Source organism: Uloborus diversus, chromosome 2 (assembly GCF_026930045.1).
Source record: "Uloborus diversus isolate 005 chromosome 2, Udiv.v.3.1, whole genome shotgun sequence".
Classification (NCBI taxonomy): domain Eukaryota; kingdom Metazoa; phylum Arthropoda; class Arachnida; order Araneae; family Uloboridae; genus Uloborus; species Uloborus diversus.
Genome location: NC_072732.1, coordinates 191,777,291 through 191,800,070, shown reverse-complemented (window position 1 = coordinate 191,800,070; position 22,780 = coordinate 191,777,291). Strand labels below are relative to the sequence as shown.

At 30.5% G+C, this 22,780-nt stretch overlaps 2 protein-coding genes across 2 annotated transcripts in view; one reads left to right on the top strand and one right to left on the bottom strand.

Annotated features, from left to right (window-relative positions):
- Nucleotides 1-4,665, top strand: part of LOC129216229 (methyltransferase-like protein 17, mitochondrial) — an 82,012-nt gene extending 77,347 nt beyond the window's left edge. Inside the window, exon 15 of the mRNA XM_054850426.1 lies at nt 4,530-4,665. Within this exon, the coding sequence (XP_054706401.1) occupies nt 4,530-4,614 (85 nt within the window). The 3' untranslated portion in view covers nt 4,615-4,665. The remainder of the gene's footprint in view (nt 1-4,529) is intronic.
- A 70-nt stretch (nt 4,666-4,735) lies between these two features.
- The window catches only part of LOC129216230 (osteoclast-stimulating factor 1-like), a 30,788-nt gene continuing 12,743 nt past the window's right edge, over nt 4,736-22,780 (bottom strand). The window contains exons 5-8 of the mRNA XM_054850427.1: nt 17,811-17,930; nt 17,248-17,326; nt 13,689-13,787; nt 4,736-5,122 (exon numbers count right to left, since the gene is read on the bottom strand). Of these exons, the coding sequence (XP_054706402.1) occupies nt 5,073-5,122; nt 13,689-13,787; nt 17,248-17,326; nt 17,811-17,930 (348 nt within the window). The 3' untranslated portion in view covers nt 4,736-5,072. The remainder of the gene's footprint in view (nt 5,123-13,688; nt 13,788-17,247; nt 17,327-17,810; nt 17,931-22,780) is intronic.

Below are 22,780 nucleotides of genomic sequence, written 5' to 3'. Positions count from 1 at the left end.
AGATGTTTTTGACAATTGGAAGTTATTTTGACATATACTACTTTAGATTAGCTTATTTTTCATTTAATTTCAATAATTAACGTAGGAATTATTTTGGAAACCATGGTAACATTGAACTTACTCGGACTTCGCGGAAAATTGCTTTTAATGTTTGAAATTTCAATCTTTTTGAATCACGTAAATATTAAAATATTTTGCCCAATCGAATGTTATTTTCCCATATTCCAACTTAGATTAGCATGTTTTAGGTTTAATTTAGTAGAAAATAAATAAATTTATTTTATGGGAAGCATGCCAACATTGAACTTGGTTCGTGAAAATTTGCTTCTCTGAGCTTTCAATCGTTTTGCATCTTATAAATATTTTTATATTTATGGCAATTAGAAGTTATTTTGACATGCTACGTCAGATTAACTCGATTAAATTTTTACTTAAATAACTAAAAAATTAATATTTTTTGTGTTGTTTAATTCAAGCTTATTTAGTTTTCCAAACATAATTTTGATTATCATTAGCTTATTTTCGGTTATTACTGTTTTTTTGTGTGGGAGGGGGAGGGGTATTAAATTTAAACAATTGAGCACATAACATTTTAAAGTAGCGTCTGTATATGAAACAAAGTTGAATTATGTAATTATATGAAGTTGAATTTGTACATCATTTCATTGTCATGATGCCTGCTGCTGTTGTTGTCGTGTACCAAGTAGGCTGGCAATTTGAGGTGCACTGCTTCACTTTTCCAACTGTAGAGTAATTTGGTGTGAAGTCCGACTTCTACAGTACACACATGCCATAAAGACCCGTTTATAGGGGACAAGGACAGGAGAGAGAAAGTACGTTCATGCCCGAGCCGGGATTCGAACCCGGACCTTCCTATCGCAGTCAGACTTCTCTGACCACTGATGACACTCATGACAAGGCAGGCGGCATGATGCCTGCTAAAGGGGGGAATTTGTTCCCCCCCCCCCCCATAAAAGTTCAAAGCACTCATGGCCCTGCAATCATGGATTATTTTTTTTAATGTAAGCTTTATGATTCTTGAAAATATACTTTGAATATGAAAATTGCAAAACTATGCCTCATGTGATCTGCTTCTCTTTGTGATTGAGAATTTCAGACATTTTTAATTAAACTTTCAATACAGTAGATCTGTTTGGTGTGTGATGGATTCATATCGGTGGAGAAGGGATATAAATGCTATTAAAGAAGCATTACAATACAGAAAAACACAAAAATAATTTTAAACTATAGAAAGATGAAGCACAGCTTCATCTATCCTTCAGTGAGACTACCAGCATCCCTGGTTCAATTCAAAATGTATCATTACGCCCATTTAGTTCTATGGAGGCTGCCTTAAGTGCTGCGCTAAGTGCCGCCCCCCCCCCCCCCCCTCCCATCCAAATGTTTGTGTAAATAATATTATTCAATGGATAAAAAGATCAGTTGTGCAGAAGGTGATAAAGGAATTGTATCATTAAAAATCAGTATTATGGTTAATTAACAAATTATTTTCAGGGATTTAGCAGCAGGCAGCTAATTTGCCTTTTGATGCTTCCTTGTGTTTAAATGAATGGTCCTCTCAAGATCCTCTTTTTAATCCTAACTGGTCCTCTTTAGTCCTCTTTTACCCTTTTCTAAAACTAAAATGTGTTGGGAGCCCTGCATTAGTTTCTAGAAAAGTGAAATTTTATCTGCACAATTGCATTCGATCCTCATTGATTTGGAGGCTTTGGTATGAACTTAAAGAAACGGTTTTGATTACTAAAATGCAGTTTCCTAACGACTTCTCATTTATTTATTTTGAAGTAATTTAAAAACCTATTTTAACTTAAATTTTCCAAAATGCATGTTTTTGTAAACAAGTGCAAGGTTCTATTTATTAATTTTTTTTATGAAAGTAGTAAAAACTAACCCCCCCCCCCCCTCACTTTTTGTACTTTAAAACTTTGGGACAGTGGTGGCCACCAAGTTTGTTAGGTCTGGATTATTTTGCTTTAATGACCAAATATTTCTAAATCGAATTATATTTTACTGGGTGTCCTTCAAAGTCATGGGAAATCGTGGATTTCAACTATGATCGAATTTTGTACTGAAAAGTCAGGATTTTCAGTGGGAAAAATGGTCAAAAAGTATCATATCAGAGATTTTTCTGAAAAAAAAACTCAGTATACATTTAAATTTTTAATTTGCATACATTTAAATTTTTACCTGAACACTTTTTTCTAGAAAAGAAAAGGAAATTCACAATAATTTCTTTTTCACAAAAATAAAGAAAATTCACAAAAAATATTTTGCTTTTCCGCATAACGGGGACTTAAAAAATGAAACCTGGATTGACCCCTGATATTACTGTGACATGTGACTTTGATTTCAGCATAGCACATGTTTCAACAACTTATAAAACTTTAAGTTTGGCTTTTACTGCATTGTCAAGTGATAACATAAATTAGAACAGAACTTCACGAATTCCATTCTACTGCACAGCTTGCCCATCGCAGTATCGGATCATGCAAAATCTTTCATTAAAAATTAGATTAGTGACACAACTATTTTAAGAAAGATTTGTGTTCATCTACAAAAAGTTTCGTCTATTTTTTTTATTTTTAAAGAAGTATGCCTTAATATGTTTAGTACAAATTACAGTTTTACGCTCTTTTACTGTTTGTAAAATTGATTTTGTGTGTATTTTTAGACTTATTTATGCGTATGTATTGCACTTATGTCAGGTAGTGTAATTACATGTTTTTAATCGAATAGTAGTATTGCATTTTGAAAAAAAATGTCATACTGGCGAGCTTTGTTATCGAAATTCCTGTATATCCTTTTTTTTTCAAAATATTCCTATATTATTTCGAAAAATTCCTATATTGTTTGCAGAAAATTCCTATATTTTCCATCGAATTCCTATATTTTTTTCAGAAAATTCCTATATTTTCCTATATTTTTGTTGGCAAATGTCACTTCTATCCCTGAAATAATTATTTACCACCAGCAAAGACAAATTCAGGAAAACTGTATCAAAATTCTCTTTTAAATTTTCCTGTCATCCTATTTACGTTTTAGAATAGTTCATTTTAAATTCTGACAGGTTTTTTTTTGATAAGATTTCACTAAGCCTTTAATTAAAAAAATAATATATAAATTTTTATATTTTTAATCTTCCATTTTATGGTTTATGTTTTAGAAAGAAATTCATCACCTTTTGATACCACTTTTTTTTTTTTTTTGAAAAATGCGCACGCAATTACTAAGGGATTTATCTACCCTGCCTTCGGATAAATACCCAAAACAATATTTACCTTCCCACCCTACACCACTAATTGTGTGTATTAAAAATAGTTTGAATCATTAAGTACTGGGGAGCAAGTGCAAATGAGCAAGGCAACGGAAAACAATATTTTGATTTGTTTTTGCTTATTAATGTGAAAACTGTTTCTATATTTGCCCATTATCGCCTAAACAGCAATAAAATAAATAAATAATATCATAGTGTCTTAATAACTTCTCAGTTTATTCTTCCAAACATCCCTCCTGCTTCCTTTTTTTTTTTTCATTTTGGATGTGACAAACCTAGACTGTGATTTTGAAATCCTGGAGTTTTATCATTGAATTGCTTATACTTCTCCAATTATGACATTGAAAAGAAAGATTCTTTTCACACGATATGTTTCTTTCATAATTTCATCAAGTCTTTCAATAAAAAATATTATCAACTGTGTAATACATGTTTCAGTTTTAGCAATTATTTCATATTTAGATTTTTTTTAAAAAATTCTATTCACTTTTTGCATTTTTTTTGTAAAATACCCAGTTTTTGGGTATTTACCCAGGCCTTGGGTAAATACCCAAAAAATATTTACCTACCCACTGGTTATTTACCCGATCCACATCAATATATATAATCGAAAATGATGTTTTTATTTTGATAGTATTTTTTCTGCAAATAAAGCATTATTCATATTTTTCTGGTATTAGTTCATCCTTGATTATTGTAAAATCACTAAATAGTCTGCAGACCCCCAAACAGAGGTTTAAAATGTAATAATGCAGAAATTTTTTACATGTACAGTTGTAATTTTCCTGATTAAAGGGAGATTACTAACTTTGAATCGATAACGAATGTTAGTTAGTAGCTTCAATTGGCTATATATATTTGTACCTAAAAGGCGGACAGACGCAACTCAAAAATTGTGATTTCCCGTTTATTAGTGCATTGTATGTAGTAATCTACTCCACATCCGAGTCATGTGAACGTAATTCAAAAAAAAAAAATCCTTTTCAATTTTTTAAAATGGCTTAAAACATTACATTCCATCCTTTGCATGCTCCAGGAAAAAAGTCTTTCCTCTCTCCTGTACAATTACCCTAATGTGACTTACATGCTTCAGGCCCTGAGGTGTACAGGCATTAGACAACTAGCGTTACATCAAACCACCATAATTTCTTGTTTAAAAATAATTTAAACGGTGTAAGCAGGTAAGAATTTTATTAATTAAAAACAATATAGATTTTTTATTTTCTCTTTTCAGAAATGCATATCGATGTGCAAGAAGCAGTCATTTGGGAGATCTTCTGCCAGCAGAAATAATGACTAAAACTTCAGACAACCGTTAAAGTTGCATAGCTTAGCTTGTTTTTGAGATATGTCATTTGAAGAGCATGTTGTATAAATTATATAAAACTCACCCCAAAGGTGATTTTAATAAAACAATTACATTTAGAAACTTGTAAAAGACTTATTATTTTAAAAATAAAACTTTTTTATGCGTAGTACAAATATATTTCACACGAATATTTTCAATGTTATTGATCAGTATGTAAAACAGCTATAAATAAAAACATTATAACTTGTTATTTCAAAATTAAAAATAAGATTTTTTAACAAAATACGATTGATTTTCACATCAGTATTTAGCACAGCCATGAGTAAAAAATTCACTTATAAGCCTTTTTATAGGAAAATATTTTCACCTTAAATTATGCTTAATTTTCGAGTAATAAGTAAGCTCTTTGCTAAAAATGACTAGTTCATGCAATGAACTTTTACAAAAGTTTGATAAGACATCCTGTAATTATTCTGAATCATCACTGTTTCCATATTCTTCAGCATTAATCAAGGATGCTAAAAAAGAAAATATAAAAACATATTTTAATAATAAACTATAATTGATAAATCAATGAAAAAAACCTATCCAATCTCTTTGTTTAAATACTTTTTCTTAGGCTGTTACATAAAAAAGTAACCTAACACAATGCAGTTTGAGGGAAATGGACAAATGGTATAAGTAACATTACAAAATTTAAAAAAAAAAAAATCAGCTAATCAAATTGTTTACTTAATGATCTCACCCCCCCTTTCCCCAGACAACGGAAAAAACCAGGTGTTTATTACCCCACTACACGTGTGCGACGCAAAGGAAGGTAATGTGTTTATAAGTCTATGTATGTTTGTTCCTATGTGGCGTTGTAGGTGTTAAACACCTTGGCCAATTTTGGTAATTCTAACGCAAACGATTTGTTTTAACCTTGGAAGTGTCACTAAACACATGACAATAATCAAAACTCACCATATTAACAACCAGTTGCCATTTTGTCAGTTCGGGATCGTGTCGCACGCTACCTGCGTGCGAAAAATGCAGGTAGTTTTCGCTGCTTGAATTTTTTGTTTACTAAGTCTATTAATTGGGATTTCAGTGGCCGAGTGGTCTAAGCGATTGCTTCTCCTACTTGAGGCGGTGAGTCAAGACACCCTCGCTCTGGATGTACTTTCTCCTTTTTCTGATGTAAATTCTTTCATGTGTTGTTTATATGTATTCTGTACTGTAATAAAAAATATATCATGCATAAGGGAAGCAAGACACTCGCATTGTATTCCTCATCAAAATAAACCCGTGCAATAAGCACCAAAAGAAAGAAAGTCCACTAATTTGATTTTCATCTCTAATATGTTGCATTTGTTTTAGTCAAGATTCAGTGGACTGAGTTTCGCGACGTGTACTTTCTTGACAGGCTGTTTTAGTTTTACGAGAAAGATTTGACTGACGACGTTTCTTTGCTCACGTCATCAGAGTTATATAGGCTGTTTATATAGCTGTGGTTGACTTAAGTTTGTGCGTTTTTGCTGAAGGTCAAGCACATGTAGCTTTAAGCAAAGTTAGGTCCCTAGAGGAACTAATTATCATTAGTTTAGACCACCGCAAGTTACTTAATAAACTAAAAAGTGTAAAATAAAAAATTATTAAATAAAAACCAAAAAAAAAACTAAAAAGAAAAATGTATAAACCCAGTAGTTTAGAATGTTATTAAGTACTACTGAATAACTACAGCATTGAAACAGTTTCATAATCATACACAGATAAGACAAATCATAAATTCAAAAGCAGAATAGAAGCATCAACAGTCGGGACCCATTCAAATTTTATGGGGTTCTTTGATTCAAAAAGGAATGGGCCCCGACTGTTGATCCTTCTATTCTGCTTTTGAAATTTATGATTTGTCTTATCGATGCATGATTATACAACTATTTCAATGGTGTAGTTATTCAGTAGTTCTTAATAACATTCTAAACTACTGGGATTATACATTTTTCTTTTTAGTTTTTACACAGTTAGGATTTTTGTTTTTATTTTTCTTTTGGAGTGTGTTTTGAAAAAAAAAATCTAAATACTGAGCAAATAAATGCAGTAGAACCCCAAAAATTGGAATCAACTGAGACTGGACCTCATTTGGGTAATTGGATTTTTTCTAAAAAAAAAGGGTAATTTTTAAATTAATTATTGTATGTATGCTTAAATTGAAAGAAAAAGGACTTGTAATTAATTAAATGAAAAGCAATACTTTTACATGTTAAACATACAAGTTATTTTAGAAGACACCAATAGAACTGTCCTATGAGGTAATGACTCATCACACCAATATTGATTGCTCTGTACCTATGCTATTTTTGCGGAGGGAGGACAATACTGCCGTGCTAAGCACTAGTGGTATCTGCAGTGGAGCTCAAAATGAGAAATTCATGATTGAAGTTTTGCAACTCGTTTCTTTGATTTGTGACTTAATTAAATGTTCAACTTGCGGTAGTTGTTTCGTAAATAACTTATCTAACGTATGTAAGAGCATATTTTTGTAAAAATCGTAATTTTAAATTAATGAATGCAGTTATGACAAATTTTCTCTTCAAAATCTTTTCATATACTAGGTTAATTTCACTGTAAATGACTATTACTAGGCATTTTTAGGGGTATCTGCACAGATACGACAAAAATAGCTTAGTAAAACGCGCTTAATGTATCATTAAATAATACTCTGCTTTATTTGGACTTAGCTGCCGCTTTATTTTGTTAATAGAAATCTAACATCTTCTGATAAATTTCATTTTCAAACATTTAAAACTGTATATTAAACCATAATTATCTGTTCTTCATATTCAAAGAATGTGTTGATGCTATCTTTTATAAGGTTTTATTTTCTAGATTCATTTTTATCCAATGTGGAGATAATTTTGACAGCAGACGATACTTAAATAAAAAATTATAATTGGCCGTAGAACGAAATGCTTTTTTTTTTTTGCATGAAAGAATTAGATATGAATATTTTACATGCATTTCAGTATTAAGAATTTGCATTTTAAATAAAAATTTAAATAGAAAAAGCTGAATATTTACCTGAACATTTATGCAAAGTTGGATTAGTTTTTATTATGGACCTAAATCAACTATTCAACAATCAACTAATTTTAGTACTCTGTTACAATAAACTGCTACATTATTAAACATGCTGCTTTATTAAGGTATAAAAGTCATATCTAAAAATTACTAAGGAAAAAAACTGCACAGATACCACTTTAAAGGCATAGTATTTGTCACTTACGTTCAAATTGCCTTAGCAAACTACTCAAAATGTGCAGTTACGACTTTTTTTTATATTTCGTGTTGCCAAAAAACTTGATATTTAGGTAAATTTAATTTCTAACGGCCACCTTGTGACAATAACTCAATTTTGATAAAATGTGCAGATACCACATCTGTGCTTAGCACGGCAGAATAGAGGGGGTAAACGCAATTATTATTTCATGAATCGCAGAATGTTAATGTTTCCTTTTTTTTCTTCTGAAAAGCAAAAAGCGATTTGAATAACTGAAGTTCTACAGTACCAAGTTAATCATAATAAAAAAACTTAGTAGTTGGCAAAACAACAAGTTGCAGTCTGATCAAGTATTTAATTAACGTATAATTTAACTCTCATCAGATATTTAGTAACAAACTTAGCAACTTCTTGGAAAGTTACCATGTACTTTTTTTTATGTAAGTTGGAAAACTTTAACATGAACTGCATTTACCTCATCAAAGCACTTAATACTTGTGATTAAGAAAATATCAATTGACATTATATAAAAGTGATTTTACATATTATATTATTTGAGTAGTGAGATTTTCACAAAAGACTGAATTGAATTTAAGCGAGGCTCCTTACAGTTTTTGAAACATTCTTTTGCAAGATGGCACCAATTCATTTGAAAACAAGTTACAATAGAAAATATGTATCAAACTAATTGCCAATGCAAAGCTGTCTCATAATACAGACTAGCAGAGTGTCCGAAAAGTCCAGACACCTTTAAAAGCTTGAAAGTTAAAAAAGCTTGTCCATTGTTCTCTTCCCCCAAACTTACAAATAAAGGGCTATTTCAATTTTACATTTTCGCAACAGTAGTTTTGTCCAGTTTATTTTAAATGAAGAAAACAAGTGAAATTTAGCATCCTATATTAAAAAATGCATTTGTCAGTATACTTTTTTTAAAAAAAAGTGCAAAATTTTAATTATCAAATACTGTGAAAGCACTTATTTTTGCAAATCAATAGTAATTGCCAAAGTAAGAGAATAAATAATATTTAAAATATATTTTCAGACTAATATTTTTTTATGTTGCTTCAAGGTAGGTAAGGAAAGTCATCATGTAAAGAAAAGAGATTATACTCTGCATTTTATGCGACAAACAGAGATGTTTCATCCCTGATGCTTTCACTGGTAGTTTGTTACGAGAATAATTAATATTTAAAATACATTTTCAGACTAATATTTTTTTCATGTTGCTTCAAGGTAGGTAAGGAAAGTCATCATGTAAAGAAAAGAGATTATACTCTGCATTTTATGCGACAAACAGAGAGATGTTTCATCTCCGATGCCTTCACTGGTAGTTTGTTACGAGAATAAATAGTATTTAAAATATATTTTCAGACTAATATTTTTTCATGTTGCTTCAAAGTAGGTAAGGAAAGTCATCATGTAAAGAAAAGAGATTATACTCTGCATTTTATGTGACAAACAGAGAGATGTTTCATGTCTGATGCCTTCACTGGTAGTTGTTACCAGAATAAATAGTATTTAAAATATATTTTCAGACTAATATTTTTTTCATGTTGCTTCAAGGTAGGTAAAGGAAAGTCATCATGTAAAGAAAAGAGATTATACTTTGCATTTTATGCAACAAACAGAGAGATGTTTCATCTCCGATGCCTTCACTGGTAGTTTGTTAAGAGAATAAATAAGAATAAATAATATTTAAAATATATTTTCAGACTAATATTTTTTTCATGTTGCTTCAAGGTAGGTAAGGAAAGTCATCATGTAAAGAAAAGAGATTATACTCTGCATTTTATGTGACAACCAGAGAGATGTTTCATCTCCGATGCCTTCACCGATAGTTTATGACGAGAATAAATAATATTTAAAATACATTTTCAGACTAATATTTTTTTCAAGTTGCTTCAAGGTAGGTATGGAAAGTCATCATGTAAAGAAAAGAGATTATACTCTGCATTTTATGTGACAACCAGAGAGATGTTTCATCCCTGATGCTTTCACTGGTAGTTTGTTACGAGAATAAATAATATTTAAAATATATTTTAAGACTAATATTTTTTTCAAGTTGCTTCAAGGTAGGTAAGGAAAGTCATCATGTAAAGAAAAGAGATTATACTCCGCATTTTATGTGACAACCAGAGAGATGTTTCATCTCCGATGCCTTCACCGATAGTTTGTTACGAGAATAAATAATATTTAAAATACATTTTCAGACTAATATTTTTTTCATGTTGCTTCAAGGTAGGTAAGGAAAGTCATCATTTAAAGAAAAGAGATTATACTCTGCATTTTATATGACAACCAGAGAGATGTTTCATCCCTGATGCTTTCACTGGTAGTTTGTTACGAGAATAAATAATATTTAAAGTATATTTTAAGACTAATATTTTTTTATGTTGCTTCAAGGTAGGTAAGGAAAGTCATCATGCAAAGAAAAGAGATTATACTCTGCATTTTATGTAACAAACAGAGAGATGTTTCATCTCCGATGCCTTCACTGGTAGTTTGTTACAAGAATAAATGATATTTAAAGTATATTTTCAGACTAATATTTTTTTATGTTGCTTCAAGGTAGGTAAGGAAAGTCATCATGTAAAGAAAAGAGATTATACTCTGCATTTTATGCGACAAACAGAGATGTTTCATCCCTGATGCTTTCACTGGTAGTTTGTTACGAGAATAAATAATATTTAAAATATATTTTCAGACTAATATTTTTTTCATGTTGCTTCAAGGTAGGCAAGGAAAGTCATCATGTAAAGAAAAGAGATTATACTCTGCATTTTATGCAACAAACAGAGAGATGTTTCATCTCCGATGCCTTCACTGGTAGTTTGTTGAGAGAATAAATAAGAATAAATAATATTTAAAATATATTTTCAGACTAATATTTTTTTCATGTTGCTTCAAGGTAGGTAAGGAAAGTCATCATGTAAAGAAAAGAGATTATACTCTGCATTTTATGCGACAAACAGAGAGATGTTTCATCTCTGATGCCTTCACTGGTAGTTTGTTACGAGAATAAATAGTATTTAAAATATATTTTCAGACTAATATTTTTTTCATGTTGCTTCAAAGTAGGTAAGGAAAGTCATCATGTAAAGAAAAGAGATTATACTCTGCATTTTATGCAACAAACAGAGAGATGTTTCATCTCCGATGCCTTCACTGGTAGTTTGTTAAGAGAATAAATAAGAATAAATAATATTTAAAATATATTTTCAGACTAATATTTTTTTCATGTTGCTTCAAGGTAGGTAAGGAAAGTCATCATGTAAAGAAAAGAGATTATACTCTGCATTTTATGTGACAGACAGAGAGATGTTTCATCTCTGATGCCTTCACTGGTAGTTGTTACCAGAATAAATAGTATTTAAAATATATTTTCAGACTAATATTTTTTTCATGTTGCTTCAAGGTAGGTAAGGAAAGTCATCATGTAAAGAAAAGAGATTATACTCTGCATTTTATGCGACAAACAGAGATGTTTCATCCCTGATGCTTTCACTGGTAGTTTGTTACGAGAATAAATAATATTTAAAATATATTTTCAGACTAATATTTTTTTCATGTTGCTTCAAGATAGGTAAGGAAAGTCATCATGTAAAGAAAAGAGATTATACTCTGCATTTTATGCAACAAACAGAGAGATGTTTCATCTCCGATGCCTTCACTGGTAGTTTGTTGAGAGAATAAATAAGAATAAATAATATTTAAAATATATTTTCAGACTAATATTTTTTTCATGTTGCTTCAAGGTAGGTAAGGAAAGTCATCATGTAAAGAAAAGAGATTATACTCTGCATTTTATGCGACAAACAGAGAGATGTTTCATCTCTGATGCCTTCACTGGTAGTTGTTACCAGAATAAATAGTATTTAAAATATATTTTCAGACTAATATTTTTTTCATGTTGCTTCAAGGTAGGTAAGGAAAGTCATCATATAAAGAAAAGAGATTATACTCTGCATTTTATGTGACAACCAGAGAGATGTTTCATCTCCGATGCCTTCACCGATAGTTTGTTACGAGAATAAATAATATTTAAAATACATTTTCAGACTAATATTTTTTTCATGTTGCTTCAAGGTAGGTAAGGAAAGTCATCATGTAAAGAAAAGAGATTATACTCTGCATTTTATGTGACAACCAGAGAGATGTTTCATCCCTGATGCTTTCATTGGTAGTTTGTTACGAGAATAAATAATATTTAAAATATATTTTAAGACTAATATTTTTTTCAAGTTGCTTCAAGGTAGGTAAGGAAAGTCATGTAAAGAAAAGAGATCATACTCTGCATTTTATGTGACAAACAGAGAGATGTTTCATCTCCAATGTCTCGACTGGTATAGTTTGTAACAAGTATAAATTTTATTTGAAATAAATTTTCAGACTATTATCTTTTTAATGTTGCTTCAAAGTTCCCAAATTTAATGATTATAGTTAATCTTTGAAAAAACTTTATCTGGGAGTCTTTTCACTGAGATCAAATTTGTAGATATATTAGGAGTTTATTTTTTATTATAATTAAAAAAATAATAATAATTCCTGAGCATCAAAGGACTAATTAGTAAAATTTGGCAAAAATCCAACATAAACTAAATTTGTATAAGGTATATATACCCGCATGTATATATTGATATATATACAGGATATACAGGGGTAATTGAGACCTGGGTTCAAAAATCCTGAAAACTGTAAATAACATTGTTACTTATATAACTCATTTTGTTTCCCTCCTACATTTCCCTTTTTAGAACACAAAAAGAAAGTTTCTTATTGCAAAATTAGTTGCATTCTCCACAAAACCTTGATTAAAAAAAGCAAACTTATACAAAAATTCAGAAGCTCAGATTAATATATTAATTGCGAACATACATAGAAAGACTGCACTTATGAAAAATTTTGAATACCATGAAATTTTCAGAAAAAAATTTCTATTTGAAAATCCTAAAAAATCCAGAAATAGGGAATTTCTTTGGAGCAAAATCATCCCAGTATATACTAATTCACTTCTCAAACCTATTCTTTTTTTCATTTCAGATCAAAGTAGGTAAGTAGAGTCATTATAGTGAACAAGCCTTAAAAGTTTATAAAAACAACTTCACAAAATTATTTTACCAACGTTTATCACCAGGTAAAGGGAAATTTCAAATATGATAGACTGCAATTAGATTCCATTCAATCATATAATGTCAATAGAAGTCTTTGTGAAATTGTAATTAGTCATAAAGCTATAAAGCAATGCATTTTTAAGCTCAACAAAGCATGTAAAAAAATAATGATTTCCACTTCTCAGACTGGGTTGTTTGTCAGACACTCGATGATGACAAATAAGTCATCACAGAAGGGGAATATTTAATTAAAACTAGTTTTTTTTTCAAAATATGTGCTATATTAGTAGGAAGTGTAAGCCAGTCATGAGCTTAAACATTATGTGAGAATTTTAAGAGATAACGTCCCAAAATTGAAAATAATTCAGTGACGAAGAACAACAAGATGTATCTAAGGGAGATGAACCAAAAAACCAACATTTTTAAAACTCAATTGAATCAATTATTTCATTTTTATAAATGTTTATGCTAAACATAACCAACAATGTTGATTGTCAATTCTCTTAAATTCTAAAATGAATGTCAGTCTAGATAATATTTAACTCCAAGATTTTACATTAAGTGTTAATTTGAATAAATATGATTTTATTTCATATTCTATCGTAATTACTTTCATATTATGCTTTGATGAAGCCATAAGGCGGTTCTTATGCTCTGTATCAAAAAATGAATGTTTTAGGCATACATACAGAATGAAAAGGTAAAACAACTTACAACTGCGATGGAATGGTTTTAACATTGCTTTTGTGGCAGAATCATTTGCTAATTCATAAGGGGTCTTGTTTTCCATATTTCTCAAAGATGGATTAGCACCTAAAAAATAACAATAAAAACAGAAATTTAAAATGCAGTCTTGATTAAATTCATGATGTGTACATTTGTTAATTTTTTCCCCACCTTGAAAGTTTTTAATACTTTAATAAAAAGCTTCAAGTATTGGAATGTGGGGAAATATGAAATGGTGAACCTAATGTTATTTTTCAAATTGAACAAATTGGAAATTTGTTTTGAAATTTATGGGATATAAAGAAAAAAATTTTTTTTATAATAAAACTTGCATTGAAGCATTTTTTCATGGGACAAAAAATCTAATAAAAGGGGTTTGTATTCAATAACTATTAAATATAAACTATTAAATAAAATTAATAAAAATATGTTTGGTAAAATAGATGAGTAAATAAAAGAAGAAAATAATCGATAATGAAGCAATCAACAAATGAAATAATAATTAATAGAAGTGTGGGGGGTGGGGATTAGAGCACAAAATAATTATTGAATAAGAAAATAAGTGAATAAAGAATGAATTATTAAGTGAGAGTGTAAATAAATACACTGAATATTAGAAGGCTTCAATAAATGTTGAAAATCATAAAAACAAGAACTTTACTAAGTTTATTAAATACTAACAGTTCTGCAATTTATGCTTTTTGCTGTTGTTATTTCTTATTTTAAGAACTTAATTATTTTATAATAAAAAAAGTAAATTTTGACTTCTCACAAAATATTATAATAAGAGTATCAGTTTTTGAAAATTACTTGTATTGTCATAAGCTTTGACCTTCAGGGATAACATTTTTCCTGACTGGAATAAGCTACCCCTGGTACTACATGGTGAAAATATTACCAGATGCTACCAGAATATTACCAGGTGGCACTAAAAACAGAGTAAATATTTCCCTATTTCACTTTGCCCCACATTCCTCTACATGAAAAAAATGGAATTAATTTTAAATTATTACATCAACAAGATGGGAGGAAGAGCAAAGCATATTTGATTCCCAAGACGTTGAAAAAAGCCTGAATTTTTGAAAAGCATCAAAAACAAGCTATGTCTAAAGTAAAATACAATTTAAAGAAGCATTTATATAAAGTAGGACATAGGTTACATTTCACTGAGATCTGAAAGGAGAAAATACAGCATCAACAAATAAAGCCCAAATATAGAAATAATTACTGTCATTTAATTCTTTCTAGAAGGGAGGAAGAATGGTTTGAGAATCTAATTTATATATATATATATATATATATAACTAGCTGTGTTGCCCGGCTTTGCTCAGTTTACCTTGAAAAAAAACCATTGCGTCAAGTGACGTATATTCAATAACCAGGATTAAATGAAAGGGAAAAAAAATCATGCAAAATTTTCTCGCCAAACAATGATGACAGATACTAAAATACTTCTAAGAAATTAAAATAAAATGAGAAAGATGGATTTAAAAGGTGTAACCACGGAAACACAAAATAAAATAAGTCTAAGAATTTAAAATGATAAAGATGGAAATAAACAATGGATTCAAAAAGCATTACAGTGGAAATGCAAAATAAAATGGTTAAAAACTTGAATAGATAACAGATTTTTGAACTTCATTTAATTCGCTTGTAACTTTTTTTCTAATGGAGATAGAGGGTTAAACTTTCGACCAAAGGTCGAGTTAGATCTGCAGTAAAAAATGTCACTTTTTCCAATGCTGTCAAAAAGAAAACGGTGAGAAAATTCCTTCATTTTTTATTGATGAATTTAATGAAGAAAGTAGTGCCTAAATTTCAGCTAAGCCTAAAAAAATTCGAGCTAAAAACGTAAAAAACTCCTGTCGCAATTAAGTTAGAGCATTGGAACAAATTGCGTAGAACGCGGAAAATTCTACCTTTTCCAACGATATATAATACTACTGTTTGCGATTAATTTTTCACTCTCATATTCGGGAATTTACGTGAAAATTGGGCCTAAATTGGAATAAAAAAAGAATTATTCATCGAATTGTTTTTGAACTAGTCTGCAAACCTTTTAAGGACTTAAAGGAACAAACTACCCGGCGAAATCGGCCGGGTAGTTCTCGAGTTTTGGGAGTTCATTTTATACTAGATAGAGATGTCATAAAAAATGTCAATAATAAAATAAAATTTTAACAAGTTATTAGTAAACCCAATCCCCTTTCCTTCTCTTTCCAATAGGCCAGAGGATTTATATGCAAAAAAAAAAAAAAAAAAAAAACACAGAAGAAATAGATAAAATGCTGTTGATTTTGAGTAACATTATTTTGAAATAATATAATTAAATCAACAGTTTAACAAAAAAAAAAATTAAAGGAAACTACAAACACCAACTATCAACACATTCTCATATAAATAATAGCCGATGAAGAAGTAACCCGCATGTTTCAACAATGAAACTGTCACCACGGTATGATAATTTGATAATATGTTTTGGTAATATTTAACATGCAGGGAAATGCTTTATTGTGACAAGGCTGAACTTGATATGGTGACTTGCAGCCACTAATTAAAGGTGGATGAAATAGTTAAAACAAACAAATGCTGTAACTTATAACTTGCTATGAAGATTAGGGAATGACAATAATTTATCATAGTGTTTGTAGAAAGCTTTCTTTTCTATTGGTCTGAAACTAAATTACACTATAAACTATCTGAAGCCTGTAATTTACCCCAAAGAAAACACGTGGAATGTTTTACCTTTTTCGGTAGTATTGTAAATCACAGCAAGGTAGCGTATTTGAGCACTGGAGATGCGAATTGACACTATCTACTGGAGTTTAGGGTTAATCCACTGGTGTTAGGGTTAAAATTTTAATTATCAAAATATCCCTAAACAGGCAACTGCTTTGTTCAAATGTAGAAATAATTTTCACCCATCATACCATGACGGGCGGCTTTCCAGTCTTTAATAAAAATAAGTCTCAATTATTTATAATACCACAGTACTAGTTGTATATGTCGAAATAGAGTAAAAATAATCCACTAATCATTTTTTAGATAATATTTGTAGTAAAAAAGTTTTAACTTTTTTGGCTTTCAGACAAAAAGGATGATTCAGTAAGTTACCGCCCTATAGCCAGGACTAAGGCTGAAATACACCGCCAGCTCAGTCAAATCCAGCCGAGGACTGCATTTTCGTGCTTATTACCACCCATCAGCCCGGCCTAGGACTAACTGAGCTGGAGGTGGAAATGGCTTCCTTAAGAGGTTTTCCACCTCCAGCTCAGTTAGTCCTATGCCGGGCTGACGAGTGCTAATAAGCACGAAACTGCAGTCCTTGGCTGGATTTGACTGAGCTGGCGGTGTATTTCTGCCTTAGCCCTTGGGACCTGGTTTCCTGAGTCGTCAGCGGGAGCCTAGAGTTCTAGGATTTTACTTTCTGGATAGTCAAGCATTTATAATACTTCTCATTTAAATACTATAATTTTTTAACTATTTATTTCTCAAACTACTGTACTCTACAATTCAGTTACTAAATCTAAAAAAAGAAAGACATTACCTTTTTCAAGGAGGAGTTTTACAATCTCACTATATCCTTTCCATGCACAGGAATGTAATGGTGAGTCACCCAGTTTGTTCTAAAAAAAAATAATGTTTGAAAAACAAATTTTGAAACTAAAAGTAGTCATTTAAAAATAATGAAGAACACATTTCATGAACATTGCAAAGTTTTGTTGTAGCAACTTCCCTTTTAAAACCATTTTCACAATTTAAAGATGCATTTATCAACAAATGAATTTATAGTCTGACCCTAAATTATCAAATCCCTAAATACTAGATTTCTTTTTGGTTCTTCCCAAAAGTAAAGAGTATAGGGAAAACCATATTTTACAAAAGGAAAAAAAACCTGATTTATTGAATAAAGTTATTGATCCCAATGTCTCTGCTAAATCAAAGTCTGATTGTTTGTATATACATGAATCTCAAAAAAATTCTCAAGACTTTACATAGATTTACAAGATTTTACATAGGTGGGATAAGATACATCTAATCATATCCCACCTTATCACTCGGTAAACTGTTTTCTTAAAATAACGAATGAAGGAGAGGAAATAATGATACCTGAACATTTATTTCAATGTGAGGAACTTTCAGTAACTCTTTCAGACATTCTTCATTTCCTGAATGTGCAGCCCAATGCAATGCGGTGCATCCAGCTTTGTCCAATCCATTTACAGATACCTATATAATAATACAGAACAAGTGAAAACATCAGCAATATTACTTGAGAATGCTTAAATGAACAAAAAAACATTATCCATACGAAAAATAAATAAAGCTGCATAATTATTCTCATCAATTTGGAAAAGTAAAAACTACTTAGTAATATTGTTTTTTCAAGGGATCTCATAAAACAAATGCCATCCTTATATAGTCCAGTTATATTAGACATTAAAATCGCAAAGCGCAATGTAGTTCTGATTTTTTAATATGTTGTTTGGGACAGTTAGGGTAGTGTAAATCTAAGTTCGCAGTTTTCATAAACCTGTGCTTGCTGTGTAGGCTTTTCGTCCGAAATTTTTGGACTTTTTTTAGTTGTTCCTTTCTAACTCCTAAACTCTCCAACTTTTGATATTAACTGTGGTGTTCTGTACAACCAATAGTTTAAAAGATATACTTCAGAAACTCGCCATTTTTGGCAAAAAATAAAAAGAAAATGCTTCGATCACATTTCAGGCAAAATATTGACATAAATTCCTACTCAATATGAAAAAAACTGGATATACTGTCACAGTAAATTTAATTGGCTGTCTTTTAAGCCAAAAACAAAGTCTGTAGATTTAATGATTCTTTTACAATCACAGAACAAACAAATAATTGGAAAATTCGATTTTTGAAGAAATGAGACAAAATAATTTAAGACAATATGGAGAGTCTTATTCTAAAAATAGGGACAAAGAATAATAATAAGACTCTAATGTGTGTTTATATAAGTTAATGGTGTTGGTAAAACATGGTGGTTATGAAAAAATAAAAATAAAAAAAGCAGATAGTTGACAGTCCTATGCAGATAACACAAACATGCCTTCCCCAACCTATATATATATATATATATATATATATATATATATATATATATATATACACCTTTCACATTGATGAATTTTAAGCTGTATTTTGTTTTTTGACTTGAAAGTTACCTACTGAATTTGATTTTGAACTGATAATATTTTTGAACAAAAGAATTTTAAAACTCCCTATTTCAATAAGAGAGATCTGAACAAAAGAATGAAAACCAAATGATTTCAAAAGAGTGAAACTGTATTTACATGTTAGTTTTATCATTAAAATGTATCCTTAGAATTAACTACACTTAATGTCTTGGTTTTATAGTGTCCTTGATGGGTACGATCGTACTCCGAACTGAAAGAAAGAAGATAGTGATAGGTGGATTTTTCTTTCATTTTACTATTTTTCTTTTTTTTATTTTTGTGAATTAGAATGGCAATGATGTTGTGGGAAGTCTTTTCAAATGGTAGATGGCACAAAGCCGAGCAGCTAAGACTAGTTTTGCAACAACAGCATACTCCCATAAATCCCTTCTCGCACAAACATGAGAGAAATCTGAAAAGGACGGGTGAGGCTGGTTCGTTTAATGTTGTGTTTGGTGACGAACCAATATCAAAGTTTATGTTGGTCTTCGACAAACTCCACTCTGAGGCAGCCTTCTCCCCTGCCAACCATTTGTTTACTTGTCGGTATGTCGGTACCAGGGATATGAATGGAATGAAGCAACTCTTTTTGTTGAAGACAAAAATAGACGGTACACAGTTGCATTACATGCTACTTTGACGAACACGTGGAATTGAATACTGTCACAGAATAACGGTGGCTTCATTTCCATATAGAGCACCTAGCTGCATCTCTACAGCTTCGGCTAAAGCTTGGGAACTCACTTCAAGAAGGAAAGCTATGGTGGCCTGGTCAACCCAACACCGGTCTGTTTAAAAAATATTGCAGCATGTTGTTTTTCATAGCCAGACATAGGAAGATGTGATATCACATCCACTAACTGGGTGAAGGAAGAATATGAATCTAAGAGCTATTAAATTGTTCCTCTGTTGAAAATAAAATTATAAAGCTGAATACAATTTAACTGGACTTGGTCACTTTTCAGGAAGGAAGTACTTTGAATGTTTGAGACAAAAACAGCAAAAAAAAAAAAGCCGCCACCATGATCTGTTGAGATGTACATTTTGACGGCAAAGGATAATGTTTCAATCTGTTTCTCTTGTTGTTTTTCTCTTTTTTTTCAATGCCTTCAACTCCAAACTTAGGGAACATGTCGTTTATAGCATGATTTGGAAAACCGCTTCTACTGGGGCATTCTGATGTTGAGAAGTCAAATATAATCATATTGTTTTTTGCGCGCAGTCGTTCTGGTATACCCAAAGACAGTACAGTGAAACCTGTGTACGTTGACCACTTGCGGTGCAGTACTTAGAAGGTCAACTTAGACAGGTGGTCAACTTATAAAGGGGGTAGTGATTATTATTATTATTATTTTTTTTTTTTTGTCATTTCTTGCACCATGTATTCATTTTTTGACTAATTGACACTTACTCTTTCCGTTCAACTCACTTTCATTGTTTAACATTACTTTGAAACAATAATTTAAAATGTTATTCAAATATTTTATGGTTACTTTCTCAAAATGACGCAATGACGTATAATGTGTCATGTAAATTTAAAATTTCAGTAAATTGATCAAAAAAAATAAATAAATAAATCATTGTTTTTAAACAGTTATTTGATATTAATAGTTCATAAAAATTCATAGCTAATCAAAAATAACAAATTTTTCGCTTTTTTTTTTTTTTTTCTCATTGACATTAAATACATTTATAACCATGATGATCTACTTTTCAACAAAATAACTCCTTATTGAAGTTTGGCGCACTTACTAGACACTAGTTTTAAATTCCATATGTGTCAGCTAATTTTCTCTGGATTTCTCCCTTTTCAATTAGTTTTAATATTTCATAATTTTTATCAATCTTAAGTTCAACTTTCTTTTTGAAGCCATTTTATGTAAAACTATAACACAAAGAGCAACAAGCTGGACTTTCATAGTTCTAAAAGGCAGTTGAAAATGAAAATGTCCTATTTCTTAATACTTTGCACCAGAAATACTGCAATGCAAGTAACTTTTACTCTAGCACAATTCCAGTGTTGTCACAAAATATTACAACTAGAAAAAAATACTTTGTACTTTTCTACTGACACATGTTTTCATTGAACGGAGAGTACAAAAAGCAATCTCAAATAGAAGAAAAGAAAAACAAGTTTGGAGAATAAAAGGGTTCTTAGTAGTTTTGCCATGTGGTTAAACTCACAAGGAGGTTTAGTTATGCTGCTATTTTATTCAGTTGGCAAAATGCTGATCTGGCATTGAAAATATTCTTGGAAAGCTATAAAATAAATAATAATATAAAATAATTTGCTACATTAAGATTTAAAAAATAAACCAAGTGGTCAGCTTACAAAGGGTTTTTTACAATATTCTAAACCAAATTTGGGGTACATTAGTGGTCAAGATAGACAGGTGGTCAAGTTACAGAGGTTTTCCTTCATCATACAAGATAGGACTAATTCCGTTCCTGACAAAAGTGGTCAACATATACAGGTGGTCAACTTTCAAAGGTGGTCAACTTAACAGGTTTTACTGTACAAATGTCCCAGGGTCATAACAGTTATCCAATAAAGTTAAACATTATTTCTTACAGTGTGCACAAAAAATCCTTTGAACACATTCTCTCTTTCAGATCTGTTGCAAATATAAGCGAGCATTTTTTGGTGGAAATCGAGACCTGCTAGCAAAAAAATGGAAGCATTTTGGTTAATATTTCCAGGTTTATCCCTATTTTCTCTTCTTTCTGCTCGAATGATTTTTTAAATAAGTATGGTTATTTGAAAATATTGCACTTAAAGTGTGCAGGGAGTGTACCTTTTTCATTCTAGTTTTCCCGCTGAAGCTTTACGGACAGTTCTCAAAAGGTGGGAGCAAACACAGACCTCAACTTTGAAGCTTCAACACCAAATAACTTTCATTTTAATTAACTCAAACCTTTTTGAGTTAAATTATAATACTGTATAGAGACAAGAATTGACATAAATTATGAAAAAATGCTCTTTAAATGCCCTTAAAAAAATATTTTCTTTGCTAAAAGGCGCAATTTTGGACATACCAAAACGTTAACTGAGCAAATGTACCATTAAAGAAAATTTTTTTTTAATTATTTCCATACGTTTAAAAAAAAAAATTTATAGGTATGAATTTTACACTGAATAATTTTTTGTTAATATTTTGCACAAATAACAAAAGTAAAGACAGATTATTCACTTTGTAAACGATTTCAGAAAATAGCAAGTTTGAAATTTGATGCATGTCCAAAATTTACGATCTTTACAATGCTATTTTTTGAGAACTAAGTATATGATGTTTTCATTTTAAAGGTGTTTATCGAGCCTCAGAATCAATTTTAATTGTTTAAAAGTGTTTTCATAAGCTTTTATGCAGTATCTTAGAAGAAAAATAATTTTTTTTAAATGTACATGTGAGATGTCCAAATGGCGTTACGATCTTGACACCGATAATTCTGTCCATTAATTCATAATTTTTGATGATCTACTGTCTTCTAACCTCAATAAAAAACGTTATTATAATGTTATCTTCTGTAATCCATTGGTATTTTGCATAATTAATATGTTACACATTGAACATTACATAAATTACAGTAGAAACATGGCTGGTTATGATCGAACCAAAAACCATTTTACGCTAAAATTGCCAAGCAAACCTCCGTTGGCGACAACACAGTATACAATAAGCTAAAGGTTACCAGAGGGGAATTCCAATTTGACAAATGTAGTATATCGTCAGCTGTACCAGTTTTGGCGACTTTATCACCTGCGCTAGCATTTTTTTCCCCCCGCTTTTATTATTTTAGAATTCTTTTTCTCTTCTTTCTTTTGGAAACATAATTTAACAACCTCCAAATAGAAATACGAATTTCTCTCTTCAATAATTT